Source organism: Lates calcarifer, linkage group LG20 (genome assembly GCF_001640805.2).
Source record: "Lates calcarifer isolate ASB-BC8 linkage group LG20, TLL_Latcal_v3, whole genome shotgun sequence".
Classification (NCBI taxonomy): Eukaryota; Metazoa; Chordata; class Actinopteri; family Centropomidae; genus Lates; species Lates calcarifer.
Window position 1 is genome coordinate 252,834 of NC_066852.1, and position 18,073 is coordinate 270,906.

General features: G+C 36.8%; 1 protein-coding gene across 1 annotated transcript in view; it reads left to right on the forward strand.

Moving 5' to 3' along the window:
- The first annotated feature begins 1,560 nt into the window (after positions 1 to 1,560).
- zgc:77151 (uncharacterized protein LOC337153 homolog) overlaps positions 1,561 to 18,073 on the forward strand; it is a 35,903-nt gene continuing 19,390 nt past the window's right edge. The window contains exons 1-3 of the mRNA XM_051078638.1: positions 1,561 to 1,850; positions 13,699 to 13,851; positions 15,918 to 16,031. Of these exons, the coding sequence (XP_050934595.1) occupies positions 1,830 to 1,850; positions 13,699 to 13,851; positions 15,918 to 16,031 (288 nt within the window). The 5' untranslated portion in view covers positions 1,561 to 1,829. The remainder of the gene's footprint in view (positions 1,851 to 13,698; positions 13,852 to 15,917; positions 16,032 to 18,073) is intronic.

Here is an 18,073-nt window from a genome sequence, read left to right on the forward strand (position 1 = left end):
TACTTTTTCAGATTTGTAATCAGTCCTTGTAATGGAGTATTTTTACAGAGCCTTTGTTGTCATGGTAACAGGTCTGATAATCGGTGTTAATGAACATTTCATCTTTGTATTCCCACAGACACACTCTGACATATCGTGTAGAAATCCTTTGTTATTGGTGTTCAATGTGAATATGGCGACATATTTTTAGACCTGGTGTTCGGATGCTGTCATCACAAACTGATGGCAGTATTTTTAACCCAAGCTAAATGTGGAGACACAAGTTTGCTTCAGTGCAGCTGTAATAAATCACATACAGTTCATATATCAGCCAGGCTTCAGAGATAAACTCAACTATTTCAACTTCAGCTTTTACTGAAACTGGACAAGAAAAAACCTGAAAACTAAACTTTCCATTTCTTGTACACGTCATTGGTCCTGTCACCACTGACGGCTCGGTTCGTTGTATCCGCCGCAAAAAACAGACTTAAATCAGGTCCAACAACCTCCAGTTCAAACTCCTGTCTCCATGACAACCATCCTGATGAAGGGACCTGATAGCGAGGATATCTTTAAAGAAAACTTTTTAGCCTGGTTTATCTCTTATTATTCTTTTTATTATATTGTGTTTTATTTTATTCATTTAAATGTTATTGAAGCTTATTTTCCTTGTTTTATTGTTTTGAACTGATTTGCTGTGTGAAGCACATGGGAGTTGAATTTTTATCTATGTATGACTTGTGCTGTATAAATAAAGTTTGATTTGATATTTTTACTCAACAACTGAATACATGTCATCAGTGGTGCAAAGTAACTGAGTATATTTACTCAAGTACTGTAGTTATTTAAGTATTTCTGTTTTCTGCTGCTCTATATTTCTACATATAATCAACAAATAAGTGATATCAAGTATTTCAGGTTAAGATGAGAAAAAGTTAAATTACATTAACTTAAGTATAATGTTGAGTCTATTTGTGTGTTTCTATTTTCTGCTACTCTATACTTGTACTGCCACTGCATCTCTAAAATAGAATCAACAAAAAATATTATATTATGTCTTATTATAGGTTAAGATAAGTGAAAGTAAAGTACATTTACTCAGGTACTGTATGGTACTGTAGGTACTTAAGTATAATTTTAAGTCTAATTTTGATTTTGTTTGAATGTTTGTATTTTCTGTTACTCTATATGATATATACAGGTCAAGATGAGAGAGCGTAAAGCACATTTACTGTGTAGGATAATTTTAGGTTAAAATACTGAAGTGTGTTCATTTTCTACTACTCTATACTTAAAATCATTAACACATGTTTTTATTGATTTTTACAGGGTTAAAATGACTTAAAATGAGACTTTAAAGGTAAGTAAGACAACTTTTATTTTGGTAATTTAAGTGTTCTGTAATGTAAATACTTTTCCTGAAGAATACACGAGTTTTACCTGTAACAGAGTACTTCTACACTGTGGTATTACTACTCTAATTTATTAATTTATGTTTTTTACTAAAGTAAAAAATATCAGGCTACTAAACGTAAACTCTAAGCCCCGCCCCCGTATTCCTTTTCAGGCGGAAATACGTCACGACACCGAAGCTAAAGATGCTCCAACTGCCGTTTCACTGTGACTTTAGCATTAAGTTGGACTTTGTGGCAAACTTTGGCCACACCTAGATCCTGTCCCATTTCTACTAAGAAGCAGAAGAAGCAGAAGAAAAAAAAGAAAGGCAGGCTTTTATTTTTTCCTCCTCCTCCTCCTCTCTGGTGCGTTTGTTTGTGTGTCGGCGAGTCCCGGCGGTGTGTAACCGGAGAGGGGCCTCAGCAGAGGAGAGGGAGAGGGAATGCAGGACTGCAATGGAGCACAATGCGATACAGGTAAAAAAATAATAATCAAGCCGATTTAATTTCTACGTTAAATTGCCTTTTCTGACGCTTTTACCGGGTCGGTTTCGCGACCTGTTGACGACCGAAATATTTTTAAGCGATTGTCGCCGCGAACCGGAGCCGGATTTCGCTCGTTTTTCATTTCATTTTAGTTTGACCCGATGTCGTATTGATTGTTTTCCTCCACATATCAACCAAACCCGGGCAGCAAACGGGGGGAGAGTTGCTCAGACTGCAATTACAACTTTATTCAACCGGGCTCAACTTTTTTTTCACCCCCCCTCCTCCTCCTTCTTCTCCTTCTTCTTCTTCCTCTCTTTTCTCCAGACTCCGTAGATATTTTGTTTAATTTAACGATCGGCGGTGACACCGAGCCGTCGCCGTCGTTTGTTACCGGAGCCTCAGTCGTTAAAATCCCTGTTTAATATTTCTAATATTTTCGGCGTGTTAATGATTAATTTCTTTGTGTGTGTGTGTCGTGTCTGTGTCGACTGATTTTTTTTACCAACCCCCACCAAACCCCGCACTATAACATACTAAATTATAGCTACAGCTTTAAAAAATAAATAAATAAAAATGTCCAGGCCTTTGTAAATGAGCAGGAAACTTTTCAGCTGCTGCTACATGTCATTTCGGCGCATAAAAAAATAATTTAAAAAACTCGAAGCGTCGCCGTCGACATTTTTCATAAATTAAATTCCCCCACAGCCGACGTGATATTTTGATTTACGTGTATTTTTATTATTATTTTCGACAGGGACTAGGTGGAGCAGCAGCAGCACTGTAGCTTTTAATAGGAAGCATATTGATATTATTATCAAATCCAACCCCCCCACACCAACACCACTAACACCACCCTCCTCTTCCACCCTTCCACCACCCCCTCGACATTTTGTCTCCGGCGTAATTGCCACAGTTTAAGGAGGAATGTTAATATTGTGTGAAGGGTAAATGTTAGGAGTTGTGTGTGTGTGTGTGTGTGTGTGTGTGTGTGTGGTTTTTTTTTTTTTTTTTTTGCACTTCAAATATGGAGGATTATAACACACTCCAGCTATGCAGCAGTGGAGTCGTGTAATTAAAACCGAACAAAGTCTTTTATTTTGGTAGAAATTCTCCTATGTGAGGCGTTCAGGGACGATTAGGGAGGGTGGTTGTATATTTTTATGATATCTCTGTTTATTAGATATTAATTTATTGCAGCATTGTTGTTTTGAGTGGGTTAACTTTTCTGAATAACAGGAAATAGCCAAGGTCATTACTGTGCTGCTTGCTTATTTATTTATTTATTTATTGTCCAAAGCAGGAGACATTTTATTATTATTATATCCTCGGGTTTCCTTCCTCTGCTGTGGCTGAAAACTGTGTTAAAGAAAAAAAAATCTGACTGCATTATTCCCAGAAATATCACGAGAACTGACGTAGGCAGGGTTGCAGATTAAGGGTTTCCATCTTAAATTCTTGTGCGAGTGTGTGTGTTCACATTTTAGACACAGGGCTGCCTCTCTGTGCTCAGATTATATTATGTGGCTTTTTATTTTCCTGCCTGCTCAGCCCTGCCTCGTTTCCACCACTAGGCTGGAGCACTGCTACAGCTGGCCCTCCCCCAGGGCTAAAAAAAAGAAAAAGAAAAGAAAGAAAACCCAGCTCCATGATGTTCATACAACACTCCTATAGCAGATAATAGTATGTTTTATCATCCACTGTGCAGATGTGATAGTATTCATCATATATTCTCACTGTAATTAACTTTAATGTGTATAATTCACATTCTGGGGTTAAAACTCTGAGTCTGCAGACACTTTATCTCACTTTGATGTCGTTCTTTTCCTGTCTTTATATCAAATAATATCTAAAACACCAAGAATTTAGTGATCACATGATAAATTGGGAACTTTTTTGTAGTTAATTAATTAGTTTTAAGCAAAAATACACAAAAAATCTCAGTTCCTAGCTTGTTAAATGTGACTAAAATAGTATGATCGACCCATTTTGTTGTAGTTTTTTTCTGCCCTTATATGTAAAACTCAAAGGATTAATTGATCACAACATAAATTGACAATATTTTTATAATTACTTTATCAGTTTTAAGTACAAACACACAAAGGAATTGTGTTCCCAGCTTGTTAAATGTGATCTAAATAGTAAGTTTGTCTTGACAACAAATTTATAATCGATTAATCAGCTTTAAGCAAAAAATACATTAAAAAACTTCTGGTTCCAGCCTCTCAAACTTTTATAACTGATGAAGTAAAAATGCCCTCTCTGGTTCCAGCTTGTTAAATAAGAGTAAAATACCATGTGTATATCACATGTCTGTTACCTGCTTATATATCTATAAATAACTAAACTTCAAACTGTTAATCAATCAGCTGATGGGTGGAAAACAAATTGGCGATAATTAATCACTTCTGAGCAAAACTGTCCAAAGAAACCCACTGAAATGAGACTAAATAGTGAAATAGTCTCACTTTGTTGTATGTTTCCTTGATCGTCCTGATCATGTATCTATGAATATGTTAAACTCAAAGGATTAATTGATTGGACACAACACTCATTGTGTTCTGGTCCAATGTGTAATGGCTTAGAAAGATATTATGTTGAGGTTAAACTACCACTTTGTGTTCCTCTGTGTATGTAATGTACAGAGAACCCTTGTTGTTAGCGACACCGGTGGTCGTTGAGGGAACTGCAGTCAGCGCCCTGTTCATGCTCTGTGGTTCAGAACAAGTTAGCTTCCTGATCTTTGGCCAAAACAATGACATAACGCAAACAAGATTAAGCAGCATCATGTTGATAAATGACGTAGCTAAAGTTACATTTTTTACGCTAACTTTGAGTTTCTGTCGGATTTTATGTTGGTGGTTGGGAGGCAGTTGTTTGGTGACGATATGTTTAATGTCTAATATTTTGACAAGTCTGTCGCGATCATTCAATTATGTTCTTTAATTTATCATAATAAGCACAACAATCTTTAAAAACATCAATAATACTCATATAATAGTGGTTTGTAGTGATCAATACAGACTTCTAATGACTTTCCATGTTATAGTGATTAATATTGTGCCTGTGGTGCTTGAGAATCATTTAAAATAACTTTAGTTTGTTTTTTGTCCCTCTCATGTTCCCATATCTGATAATAATCCTATAATATTATAATGATAATGAATCTAAGACTTAATCTGTCTTCATGTTTAATCTTGATCCAAAGAAATCACCATAATATTCCTTAACCTGAAATATACCCACAGTGGATAATATTGTCTTTGTCAAATAATACGTCTCTAGTATGAAAGAGTAATATGCGTAATATTTAGTCTACAGTGGTAAGTTGTATTTTTTGTACTTTATTTTATTCTGTCTCTCTCTTTTTCAAACTTTTATTCCTAAAAATAACTTCAGTAATTGCTGTGCGCTAAAACTTTTACACATGAAAGTTTTTTTTGTTTTGTTTTTTATACTTGACATTTTTTAAACAGTTTAAATAAAATAAATAGAGTGCAGATCTACTGAAATTCACAGAGACATCTTTATTTTCAGGTGAATAATACATATAATATTCATTGTTATTTATTTATGTACATTTGCATATTTCCAAAGTCACTGAAACTTTATGTAAACTTTTTTCCCACAAGTTTAGTTTTTATTAGATGCAAAATAAAAAACATGACACCAACCACTGACCAACTATCTTTTCATGTTGTTCAGCATAATAATCCTTATAAACAAGTACAATATATTCTGGTATAATTGATCTTAATCTATAGTACAGTCGTACCAACAGCAGGGTGGTGTTTTACCTTCTAGGATCAGCAGAATATTCTAAATATAAATATTTTTACAGCAGCTGTGTGATTTAGGTTTTATTTTATTTCTAAATTGTGTCTAAAATATATGTTTAAATTCTCCACATTGACTTGAAATGCACCTCTGAGGCTCCACGCAGTGAATATTAATGATAATTTAATCCTGTAGTGTCTGTATAAAATCCCTGCAGGGACTTTTCATCTCTCTCTGCTGTTGTTTAATCTTCTTATAATGTTGCTTTAAGGTGGGTTTATGGCATTTCTACAGAATGTATTCTCAGCGCGTCGCCGTCGTCGCAGCGTCTCCACAAAGACTTGTGTGTTTTATTTAATCTTAATTTAATCAGAGCGGGGTTTGACATTCAGCAGTGACCTTGTCTAATTCTTGGTATTTCTCTCTTCTGTTTGAATCGTAATATTTTCTTGTCTTTATTAGAAGAAGTGATCGTGATGTCGCTCCATGTTGTTTTTCCTCTGGTGTTTAGTTTTGCAGTTTTCCCACAGGACCACAAAGTGACACTCCACAGTGACGTCATTAAACATTATATCACTGCGTTTTATTATATCACATCACAGTGTCTCTTTTGCTGTTGATGTTGTTGTTTAGCTGATATTTATATTTCCTGCTGTGACTTTTATTCGATATCTAAAATAATTGATCCTGGGCCTGCTGCAGCCGGTCTGCAGAGCTGCAGCCGGCGGTGGGGGAGGGGATGGGGAGAAGTGGTGGGTTATGGGTATTGGTGGGTGGGAGGAAAGGGGGGAGGCCGTGCTGGGTGGAGTGGGGGAGTTGTGGATGATCAACAGAGGAGTGAGAATTTGAGAATATTCTGCATTTAGGCAGCAGCTGCAGCAGCGTCAGGGTCGGGTTTAGAAAAGCTCAGACGCCTCTACAGACTATTCCTGGCACAGAAACAGGACAAAATAACTCTCTCTATATATATATACATATATATATATATATATATGTGCATTTTATTTAGTGAATCTTCTCGTCCTCATGTATCATGAGTAAATGGATAGCAGCTGCAGAGCCGGGCCACACCCTGAGCTTTATACACTAGGTCTTTTACTTCACGCTGAATGTGACTTCTGCCTGGTTTTATTTTCATTTAATTCACTTTATATGGAAAAAAAACTTAATATGAATCTGTCACGCACTTAAAACTGCCTGGCAACAATCATTCAATTAATCAGGAGCTATTTCTTTGTCTCCTGTGAGAGAGATTTGTGGATTATTTCCTGATTTTCTTGCTTATATATCTACAAAAAACTAGAGCTCAAAGGATCAATAGATTAGTCAATGGACAAAAAAAATCTAAAACAGTTTTTATAATCGATCATTTTTCAAGCAAAATCCTCTGGTTTCAGCTTCTCCTGTGAATATTTCTCCTCTTCTCTCATAGAAAATGAAATATTTTTTTCTACTTTTGATCAGATAAAACGAGCTAATTTTAGACCAACTGATGAGATGAGAAAATGACCGATAGATTAACCGACAATACTTTTGGGGTTTGAACCGTTAGTTGGACAAAAGGCGTCACTTTGGGCTCTGGGAAATTTGGATTTTTCATGATTACCGGAACATCTTACAAACCAATCAATCAATTTCTAACGAAATCAATAATGAAAACAGTCTGAGCTAATTCTGCTTTCCAATTATTGATTATGAACCAACAGTGAAATGTTCTCAGGTTTCTGATTCTCAGATGTGACGATTTGTTGTTATTTGTTGTTAAAAGTTGAATTAAAGCAGCAGCTGATCATTATGTTCGTAAACTATTGATCAGACAGTTATTTTATTGATCAATAAATTGTCCAACCAACACTGTAATACCTTAAAGATACTCCAGTTTGTTATAATGTTAAGATGAAGGGACATTTGAGAAGGTGGAACCAGATACATTTTTGCTAAAAGTCTAGCAGCAAAAAATTCAAAAGTCTAAAAATTTTCTGGTCTGAAAAGTGGCAACTGAAGATTAATTGATTGTTTAAACAATTGCCAATTAATTTTCTGTTGATCTACCAATCAGCTAATTGACTAATCACTGCAGCTCTAAACTGAATATCAGTTTGGTTTTGAACTGCTGACGTCAGCTTGGACTGTGGGAAATCCTAATTTTAATATTTTATAGTATACTCTGATATTTTATCATCAACACTGTTGATTGATTTCAGCCCTGAACAAGCAAAAATAATACCTTCCTTGTTTCAGTTGAGTTTTTGTCACTGAGAGGTATTTGTTTGATATTTCAGGTCATTTTCCAGCTCGCGTGTTGCAGCTGTGTGGCTGCAGATTGTGTTTCATGTGAAGTGGTTGTAATTCGGTCTTTTTTCTCGCCTCTAGCTCTGGACAACAGGATCACAGAGGAGCAGGGAGAGGGATGGATTCAGTATCAGGGAAAGAAAGAAAAAAAACCCCAGCAGCAATGTGTTTCAGTGTAGAACTGTAAAATCTGGATCATCACGTCTGCTGCTGCGTTGAACATTAAACCGAATATTACGATCAGTTTTATGATCTGAAATGTAACTGAAGGATTCAGTGGAGGATGCACATGAAAGTAGAGCACATGCATGAAAGAATACGCCTGACGATATTCTATATTTTCTTCCCAACGTCTCCTGTGTGAGCATCAAAGCCAGATATAATCTTATTCCTCTGCGTCATAGAGCTCCATTGTTATCTGGGTGACTTGGATTAATCCGCCGCTGAAAACAGTCCCCAACAAATGCACCACTTTTTCCTGTTTTTGTGCAAAAAACTAAAGTGATTCAGGAGCCTTTTTGAGAAATTAAACTAAATATTTGTGAGCTGTTTTTTAAACAAAGGAACCAATCAGCTCAGAGCTGAGGGACACAAACAGGAAGTGTTTGTATGTGGACTAACACATTGATGGCTTTGGTTTTTCATGAGATTTGTTTACAGTAAGAAAAATATAGAAAAGCACCAGCCTTATTTGTTAATATGTGATTATTATTTGTGACAACTTAGTAGAAGTAGTTTGCCTTGTGATCCAGCAGAGGGCGCTCTATTAGCTTGACCTATCAGTAAACTAAGATTACCATAATGCAGTGTTTGGTTATGAAAATGGAAAGCTGTCCTGACCAGATAATCATGACACAAAAACCTCGCAGAAGCAGCATGTCAAAGTATTTTGGGTTCTACACCGTAGGATCGCACAAGATCACGAATAAAGCTAACAATGTTTGTCAAGCTTGTAAAAGGCAGCTGCCTTAGTCTTCAACTGCAATAAATCTGCAAACTCGCCTGCTAGCTTACCATGATGTTAGAAAGGCTGTAAAGTTACTACAGTAACAAATTTAACAACGTGTTGTATCATGCTGTTTTGGGGGAGTGGGCGCGAATTATTCGGATTACTTTGAACGAATTGAGGCTCATTTTGAATTTGTTTGAGCTTGATTTTTTTTTTGTAAAAGTGTCAGCCCTAATCAGTAGTTCCAGTTGATATGTTGAGGTTGTACCTCCAGTCCTTAATAAGTCTTTTGAAATTTCCACTTGATATTAAGGAAAAATGTATTTGTATGAAGTGGAACTGAAACAACAGTTTTTCTAATTGAACCAAGCAAAATTGTCAAAAAGTCTCTGGTTCTGTTTCTGTCTTTGGGTTTCTAGACAAAACAAGACATTTAAAGATGTCTTCTTAGGGTTGGGAAATTGTAGCAGATATTTCCTCTGTTTTCTGACATTTAAAGACCAAACGATTACTTAATCATAAAGAAAGTAATTGATGTATACTGAAGGTCGTCATGGGTTTGGTTCTTATCTGTCTTATTTATGCAAAAACAAATGCCACGTTTTGACAGATTCTCTCTCTAACCTCAAAATAACTTGACCTGAAGCTTAAAAACCTGAACTGAAACTTTCATCAGTTGTGAGCACAGGTTTGTTGGGTGAAGAGACTTTCAATGAAACACTTCAGCTGCAACTCATGAGCAAAAATGATCCTGATTTGAAACAAATTGAGTTTATTTTTGTCTCTTATAGTTTCATATGTACAAACCTTCCACCGTTGTCTATAAAAAAAAGCAGCACTTCATTTTCAGAGCAGCAGTTTGGTTGAAGTCGCCTCGGCCTGTGGATTTTGTGGTTGCACGCCAGCACATTAATACAGCAGCCTGTCGACTGAAGCTGCAGCTCAGGATCCAAAATGGCAGCTCACCATCCCTCCTGACAGAATCACAGATTATCATTTAGGTCATTTACTTAAAGATTTACAAGAAAGAGAGACGTATTCCCCTCGTCTGATGAGTGATATCCAGGTACGCTACAGAGGCCTCACAACTGCCTCTACTATTTTTTATGTTTTAGCTTTTCCTACTCACTCCTTGGGCCCGAAGCTCCTCACACTTCCTCTTACAAAACAGTGAAATCAAAGCTGCAGGTTTATTCGCCCAGCAGCAGCAGAGGACCCAGTATTAGCTTTCAGATGTATGAACCCACTCGAGGTGCATTGGATTTATTGTTCCAGCCACGTAAACATCCTCATACAGTGAAGTCCTTGTGAAGTCCAGTCTTGTTTATACAGACTCAGTATCACAAATCATAAATTTACTTTGTGTTGTACAACATACAACCTCGATTTGGATGAATTCTCCTTTAACGTGGAAAAAATGGGAGACGTCTGGAAAGTAAGACGAATCAAGCGCTCCTCATCACATCCATATTGTAAACAAACAGGAAGCTCCATGTAAACTGAGCTGCACATTAAATAAAGTCTTGTCAGGACATACATTTAAAAGGTCATCAACAGTTAATTAACAAACATTAAGCTGCTGAATAATCAATATCTTCAAAGAACTTGGACAAGACTGCACAAGTTCAATTTCCTCTTGCATTCCTACAGAATTAGCTATAATTTCAAACTGCGACTATTATTTCCATTTTTTCTCTATTAAAGCTTCAGTTTTTTGGTCTGTAAATTCTCATACAGACATTTAATGTGCGCCAGTTAGCAAATGACACCAGGTTGTGTTTTCGGTCCCCAAAATGGTGGACGCGTCAGTCATCAAAATGTCCTTCACAGTTTCCTTAGAGCCTGAGGTGACGTCCTCCTGTTGCTTGTTTTGTTCCAGCAACTGTTAAAAACCCCCAAATACTGAGTTTACTCTCACAGGAGACAAAGAAGCTGGAACCTGTAGATATTTGGTATTTTTGACTTTTAAAATGACCATGACCATCAAAAGTGCTGCCAATAAGAAAAACAAAAGGAATTAAAGCAATATTGACGTCTAACAGTTATTTTCATTATTAGGAGATCTGTCAGTTGTTTTTTGAATAATCAGTTAATCCAAAAAAGTTCACAAGAGTCCAGGAATATTCAGTTTACAATGATAAAACACAGAAAAGAAGCTGGAACCAGAAAACCTTTGGTGTTTTTTGTTCGATAAATTCATAATCAACTCTCAAAAAATGAGTCATTAATTAGTTGATTGACAGAGGATTGATTAGCAACTATTTTATTTAACTATCAAGTTCCTGAACAACTAAACCCCTCTGCTGCAGGACAAGATGAAAAACCAAAAACATCCGTCTCTTAAATCCCATGAAATGGAGGTTTTGTGACTCTTGATTCATCATCTCTACAGTTCATGATTAGATTTTTTTACTGGAAGAGAAACGACACAAACATCAGTTCTGGTAAAAAAAATCAATGAGTCCATTTTTCTCAGGTTAGTCAGAGAGTTTTCTTCATCTACTTACATAACTCTGAGTCACAGACTTTACAGTAAAACTTTTTTTAATGAAGAAGCTTTAATACTGTTTATTTCACTGTTTGTTTTCACTGAGCAGTTTAGTTCAGTTGGTATTTATTCATGTACCAGGTAACAGTTTGTCCTCGTTTAACCCATCAGTTGATTGACGGGAATTAATCAGCTCAACTGTTTTTATGAGGAGCAATTGTTCGTCCGAATTCTCGTTAACGCGATATTTCCTGGAGGGAATTTCTCTAAATTTGGTACAAACGTTCACTTGGACTCAAAGATGAACTGATTAGAAGTTGGTGGTTAAAGGTCAAAGGTCAAGCTGGTTGTGACCTCACAAAACACGTCTTTGCCAAACTCAACACGCTAATTAGCTGCAACTGCAGCAGCCAGGCGGTAATTCCTGCCAGCTTCCTGTAGCTGTGTCAAAGTAAAAGTTTGGGCTTCAGTGTGAGTTTTTGGTAGAGGTCTTTGTACAAGCTTTTAGCTTCTTCTTCAGGCTCCTGTTTATTTAATTATTGATTAGTTCATTTATTGATAAGTCCATCAGTTTTAGTTATAGGTAAATTACTAAGAAAAATATTCTGTAGTTTTTTAGTTTTCTGTCACATTATTGACCAAACAACCAATCGATTACTTAAGATACTACTGGGATTAATCACTAATAAAATGGCTTTTAGTTTGGAGTACTACAGGAAGTATTTAGGCTTTTGTTTGTTACTAACACATATAATTACTGTTGTCTTGAAAATATTACACGTTTTTCTTACTGAGAGGAAAAACAGACGCTGGTAAAATTTACCAAAATAAAAGCACAGGACCCCCTGACTGGATCTGGCCTCAGAGCAAAGGTCACATGACTTTGTGGCGTAGTACTTCTGCAAAATTTAATACTTGACCTTTTTATTACTATGCACATGTTAGAGTCCTGAGTCCAGCTTTCATTTCATGGTGGAAGTGTAACGTCATCAGTTCTCGATAAAGAGCAGCAGAAAACTAAAGTCAGAATATCTAATTCACCAGTTTAGATTCTCTGTAACGAACCGCAGATACTGAATGATTAACTACAGACGATGGTTTTATGATGCTTTCTGGGAAACATGCAGCTGGGTGAAAGTAAAAAGTCAGACAGCAGAGTTGTGTTTATTAATTTACCCTTTTAACTCCTGATGTGTTTATTTATTTAACACACAAGACGTTTTAAATCAGTGTAACATGAGCGCTGTGCTGTAGTGGAATGATAACAGGAAGCTTTTTCTGTAGAATCAGCTGTTTTTTTTTAAACAAAGGATATCAAGAAAAGAAGTGAGATGTAGAGATGGTTAAGATCAGACGGGTTTGTACGTGTTGTGTTTTTATTTTTGATCGTTTGAGTAAAAACCTGCATCGGTCTCTTCAGTCGGTATCAGGGGGCTGCAGATGTGCCTCTGCTATGCTAAACAGTCTGAGGAGTTAATTTTTAACATTTCCTCTCTCTGAGTTGCTTAATATATCACAGTATCCTGCTCTGAGTGCTGTTAATACATGTGAAAATACAGCCTCGCTGCAAGATGGTGCAACTTTATCATCAGAGGTGTCGATGCCAGAGGTGGATTCTGCACAATTTATGGTCTGAACACACCCAAGAAAATACAGGGAGGACTCTGAGAGAACAGCCAGATATTTAGATTTAAACGGCCTAGTTTCATCACTGACGTATTTCCCCACTTTTTAATACAGGAGCGTGTTAAATTGTATTTAAATGGAAATAAAAAGAAATAAAGAAATGACTGGAAATAGATAAATGGCAACAAATAAATGAAAGTAAAGAATTAAATGGAAATAAAATATGAGAAATGAAATAAAAAAGAAATATAAATTGATAAAAGTAATGTAGTTATATGAAACAGTATTTTAGAGGTTGAAATCATCATTTTTTTCAAATGATTCATTGATGAGCAGATTATTTTTCTGTTGATCAACTAATTGATTAATTGACAGTTCATTTTTTGGAGGGTGTTTTTTTGTCAAATCCTGCGTTTATCTAGACGTGTGGGTCTTTTATTGTAATTTCCTTCACATATACACAGTACACAGCAGAACTCTTTCATTTTGGCTCGGCTGGATTTTACTCACACAGCTGTAGCTTCCTCATCTCTGACTTATTTCCTTTTTTCCGTCTAATTTTACTTTATCCGGGACCTGAGCTACTCAGCCGTAGATGTTATGTCTGTCTCCAGTAAAATCCTGGTGTTTTTTTTTGAAATGCCAAAACTCTTGACAGTGAAAATGAATTCTTCCTCATCAGTGTCTGGCTTGTCTTTTCCCGTCAGTGGTTGGGTGCTCCCTCCTGCCAGCGAGGCAGCTACGCCTTCTACAAGTCGGTGAGCAGCAGAGCTCAGCCCGACGGGCCGGTCCAGGTGTGGAAGCTCGGGGAGTTTTACTTCATCCGCTGTGGACCGCAGGATCCAGTGTGCATCGCTGAGGTGAGATACCTGCACGCTGAGGCCTTTATTTACTGGACTAAAGCTAAAGCTGTGTTTGTATAACAACAGCTCAAGGAAAGGAGGAAGGAAGGAAGGAAGGAAGGAAGGAAGGAAGGAAGGAAGGAAGGAGGCCTCTATGAGTGTTAAAACTGTAAACTGACATATTTTTTTTTTACAAATAAGATAATTGAAATTTTGAAATTTGCACAAAACGGCAGTAATTTGTCAACAGAGGTTCTCGGTTAACCACTGATGACGGTTTGGTGACTGAAGGTAGTCCAGGGTTTACTTTATGCCGTCACCACATGAGGAGTTCTGGTCCTTTACGCAAAGCAGCCATAACTGATATTTTTATAATAACAAAATCACATGACAACAGGGTTTTCCATAAGTGCGCACTTGGCTTTAGTTGTTGTTTTTCTCTTTCCTTTTCTTGGAGCTGAATTATCCTCAGAGGTCTCCTCCTCATTAAAGCAAACACACCCGATAATTAAAAGGGGAAAAACACAGAATAAAGCAGATTAAAGTTAAAGATGTGTGTTTTTCTGTGACGCTCGTGGACGTCAGGAGAGCTTGTTTCTCTGATTACCTAAACTCCAGACATCCGATGACAAAAATCCTTCACCTGGTTTAAAATTATAGCTGTAACGTTAAATAAAAAGTGGCTGTGAGGTGACTTGAAACAGCGAGAAAGTAGTTGGCTGAAAATGTTTTAATGTCCTGCCATCTGGCTGACAGAAAACCTTTACATTTGGCAACAAACGTTCACTCGGACTTCAGGATGAACGGATTCGAAAAATTCACCCGCAAACTACGCAAGAGTAGCTACTCTCTCAGAACAAGGACTTGTGTGACCCTCAGTGTACAGCGATTGGATTGGTCCAGACGTAAATGTGCGCTGATTGGTCGTTTTAAAAACCTGCGTAAAATGTATGTTAGCTATGTAAATAACAGCTTGTAACTAAAACATGGACAAATGGACCAACAGTGATGGCTTTGCTGAGTGTATATGCAGTGGGGGAAATGACAACCACAGGTCTGTTTACCGTCACTTTGGACCAAAACTAAAAAAAAAGCATAAATAAAATAGGATAAACTCGATGTAAACCGTTTGTATCACCTCTCTCCTTTCAGGGTTTGTCATCTTAACAAACACATTAACCCAAAACCATGACATCCCTCATTACGATCAGTCGCCATCAATACAACATTATCAACCTAAATACAATGCAAACCCATTAACACGTGTCCTCACTTTTTCAGCTCGCGACCTAAATTGACTAAATTTAGCCTTTGCCGTGGGATGTAGACTCAATAAAACATACTATCAGTCTTCTGTATATGCTCGTGTGAGCAGGAAGCAGAGCAGCAGTTTGACCCATTTAGGCTTCGATCTGCGTCGTCACACTGGTTCATTCAGTAACAGCTGTTTCATTTTATTCATGTTTTAATAATAAGGTTGTTGGCACTACATGTAGCAGGGAAGAAGAAAAACGTTGAATAAAATAAAATGGAGGTGCAAGTACACATTTTACAGGACTTTACTAAATACACTTAGCACTGCTTTTATTTACTCTAATTTTTTACTTAACTACATTTATTTAACGTTTACAGCTGTTGGTTACTTTGAAATTTCACTTAGAAAACATGAAAATCTGATAAAATGTGATGTATTTCTGAATAAACTTTATTCTAGTATTTACAGTCTGTGTAAGACACATTTACAGGCAGTGTGATTCAAGATGCTAGTTAGTTGTAGTACTAAAGGGTCAGTATGTAGTTTTAAACTTAAAGTGGCAACGTAGTGATTCAGTTTTTCTCAAGCTTTTAATGAAATTATTTTGAATTTAAAGATGCATCGCTCTGTGAAATGACATTTTTCTACTGCGATATTTGTAGAAGTCTTTGTCCTGCACACGTAAAAAGCTGATCGGAAACCTGGTTACCTTGAGATACGGACGAGAAATCGTCTTTCTTATGGAAACGTCAGGTGCTTCTACCCTGATGTCTTGTTTTCATGCTGTTTCAAACATCTGTGTTTACATGCTCTTCTTCTTCTTGTGTAGGTGACCTTACTATGGGAGGACCAGACGCGGCGCCACCTGCTGGCCAGCGCCAGACTCTACTTCTTACCCGAAGACACACCAAAGGGCCGGACCAGGGAGCATCGGAGAGGTGGGGCTCAGACATTTAGTACTAAAGCGCCAGTCAAAGGTCGAGGTTGTTGTTACATAACTCCACTGACAAAAACAGGAATTTTACTGGGAGCTGCTGGAATACCACTGCCTCCATCTGTTACTGTGTGGAAGAAGTAATCAGATACTTTACATAAAGTAAAAGCATCACACAATAACACAAACAAACCAATGAAGGCAGTGGTATTCCAGCAGCTCCTGTGAGTCTGGCAGTGACTTTTTAACTGAAAAGAGGAGGTTATGTGAAGTTTGTGTCTCTAAAGCCAGTCAAACATGGCTAGGTGTGTTTTTTTTTTTAGTTTATTGATTATTTAAAGTTCATACTTTTTGATGAGGTTACTTTGATTTTTACTTTTCTGTCAAGTTTCTTTCTCCATCTGTTAATTTGACTAAATATCAAATAAATACTGTAGCATTAAAAAAATGGAATTTGCAACCTTTACAACTTGAGCTCCTTAAATTAGAAAAGAGAAACTTTTTTTGGTCTCACAAAATGAAACTGAGGCGTCACCACAGCAACAGGAAGTAAAACAGACAGTGTAGAAGTACTCTGTTAAAAGTAAAACTAAAGTACAGGTACAAAAGTATAAGCATCAGAACATACTTTATACTGAAAAGTACTCTGAGTGGCCCATTTCAAACTAATATCGATCATATTATTGGATTTCAGTTATTTATACATTAATGTAATGTATGAATAAATGTACTTTCCACCACTGAAAACAGAAGAGTAACATATATATAAGTAATTTAAAATAGTAGAGTAATATCTACAGGAACATCTCCTGTGTACAGAGTTAACGATTGATGTTTATTTATATTAAAAATATACACAAAACAGCAAAAGACACACGGAAAGAACAGTAATACAAATAAAAGTCTGATAAAATGACCAGATAATGAGTAAAAACTGGAGTTTAAACTGATCCTGATCCTGTGGTCTCCAACGGAGAGTCTCCCTAAAATAATCTGGGGAATGCTTTAAGAACATCTATTAATAACCTCGTCACAGGGAACACTGCCTCCCTTTTTTATCCCGTCGTCTTTGGCCAAGAATCTAAACAGGTTAACCTTCGAATGTGTCTCTTTAACGATCACGCAGCAACAAAGCCAGACTGTATTTTATACCTGATATTGGCTAATAATCAGATTAATCAATACCAACAGCTCTGCAGGTTGGAGAAGCAGTGAAATGGGTTTAAATAGAAGAGAAACAATCAGTGTTTTCAGGGTAAGAAAAGAGTGTGGATGCGTCTGCTGCTGCTGAGTGTTTTTGATTAACACAGTTCACATGCAGGCTGCAGCTCAGGCCTCACATGAAAATCCCCCTTTGGGAATCAGACTAATGTATTACCCAAATGTAAATCTCATGACTTGTCTGAAACCAAATTTTTCCACATTTTGAACTTAGATATTCCACTGTTGAAGTCTCTATATAGAGGTTTAGATTTTCCTGGAGGGAAAACGAGCCGTCTGAAAGCTGCTCACAGCTTTTCTTTTTTTAAATGTGAGGACTTTTATTTCTAAAACTCAGATCAGTTCAGTGTTACTTCCTACTGCCCTTATATTACTGTCTGACAACATTATAGATAGGATTCCTACAGAGATGGACCTTAAAGAGTAAGATCCTTTTTTGTTTAACTAGAAACAAAACATTATATCAGAACACAGGAGCTGCTGCCTCGATCTGTTAGTCTGTTTTATCTACTATCAATCACTTACAACCAAAAACATGAGAAAATAAGCCTCAGGTTCAGAGACACTGGAGCTCTGAGCTTACACTCAGTCTTGTGAACCGCAGTGACGTCAGTAAATCCTGCAGAATACATAATTAGCTCTTGTTAAACTTCCTGCTATTATCTGCAGGGGATCGTCCCCCTTAGTGCATATGCAATGAGGACAGAGAGTGTGAATTATTATTAATTTGACCTTTTTGGGCCTGAGACTGTCACTAAAATGAGGAAATTGTTCTTTTATAGAAGTGATAACAGCTTACAGACATCTGAAACCCAGCTAGAATTCTTTGG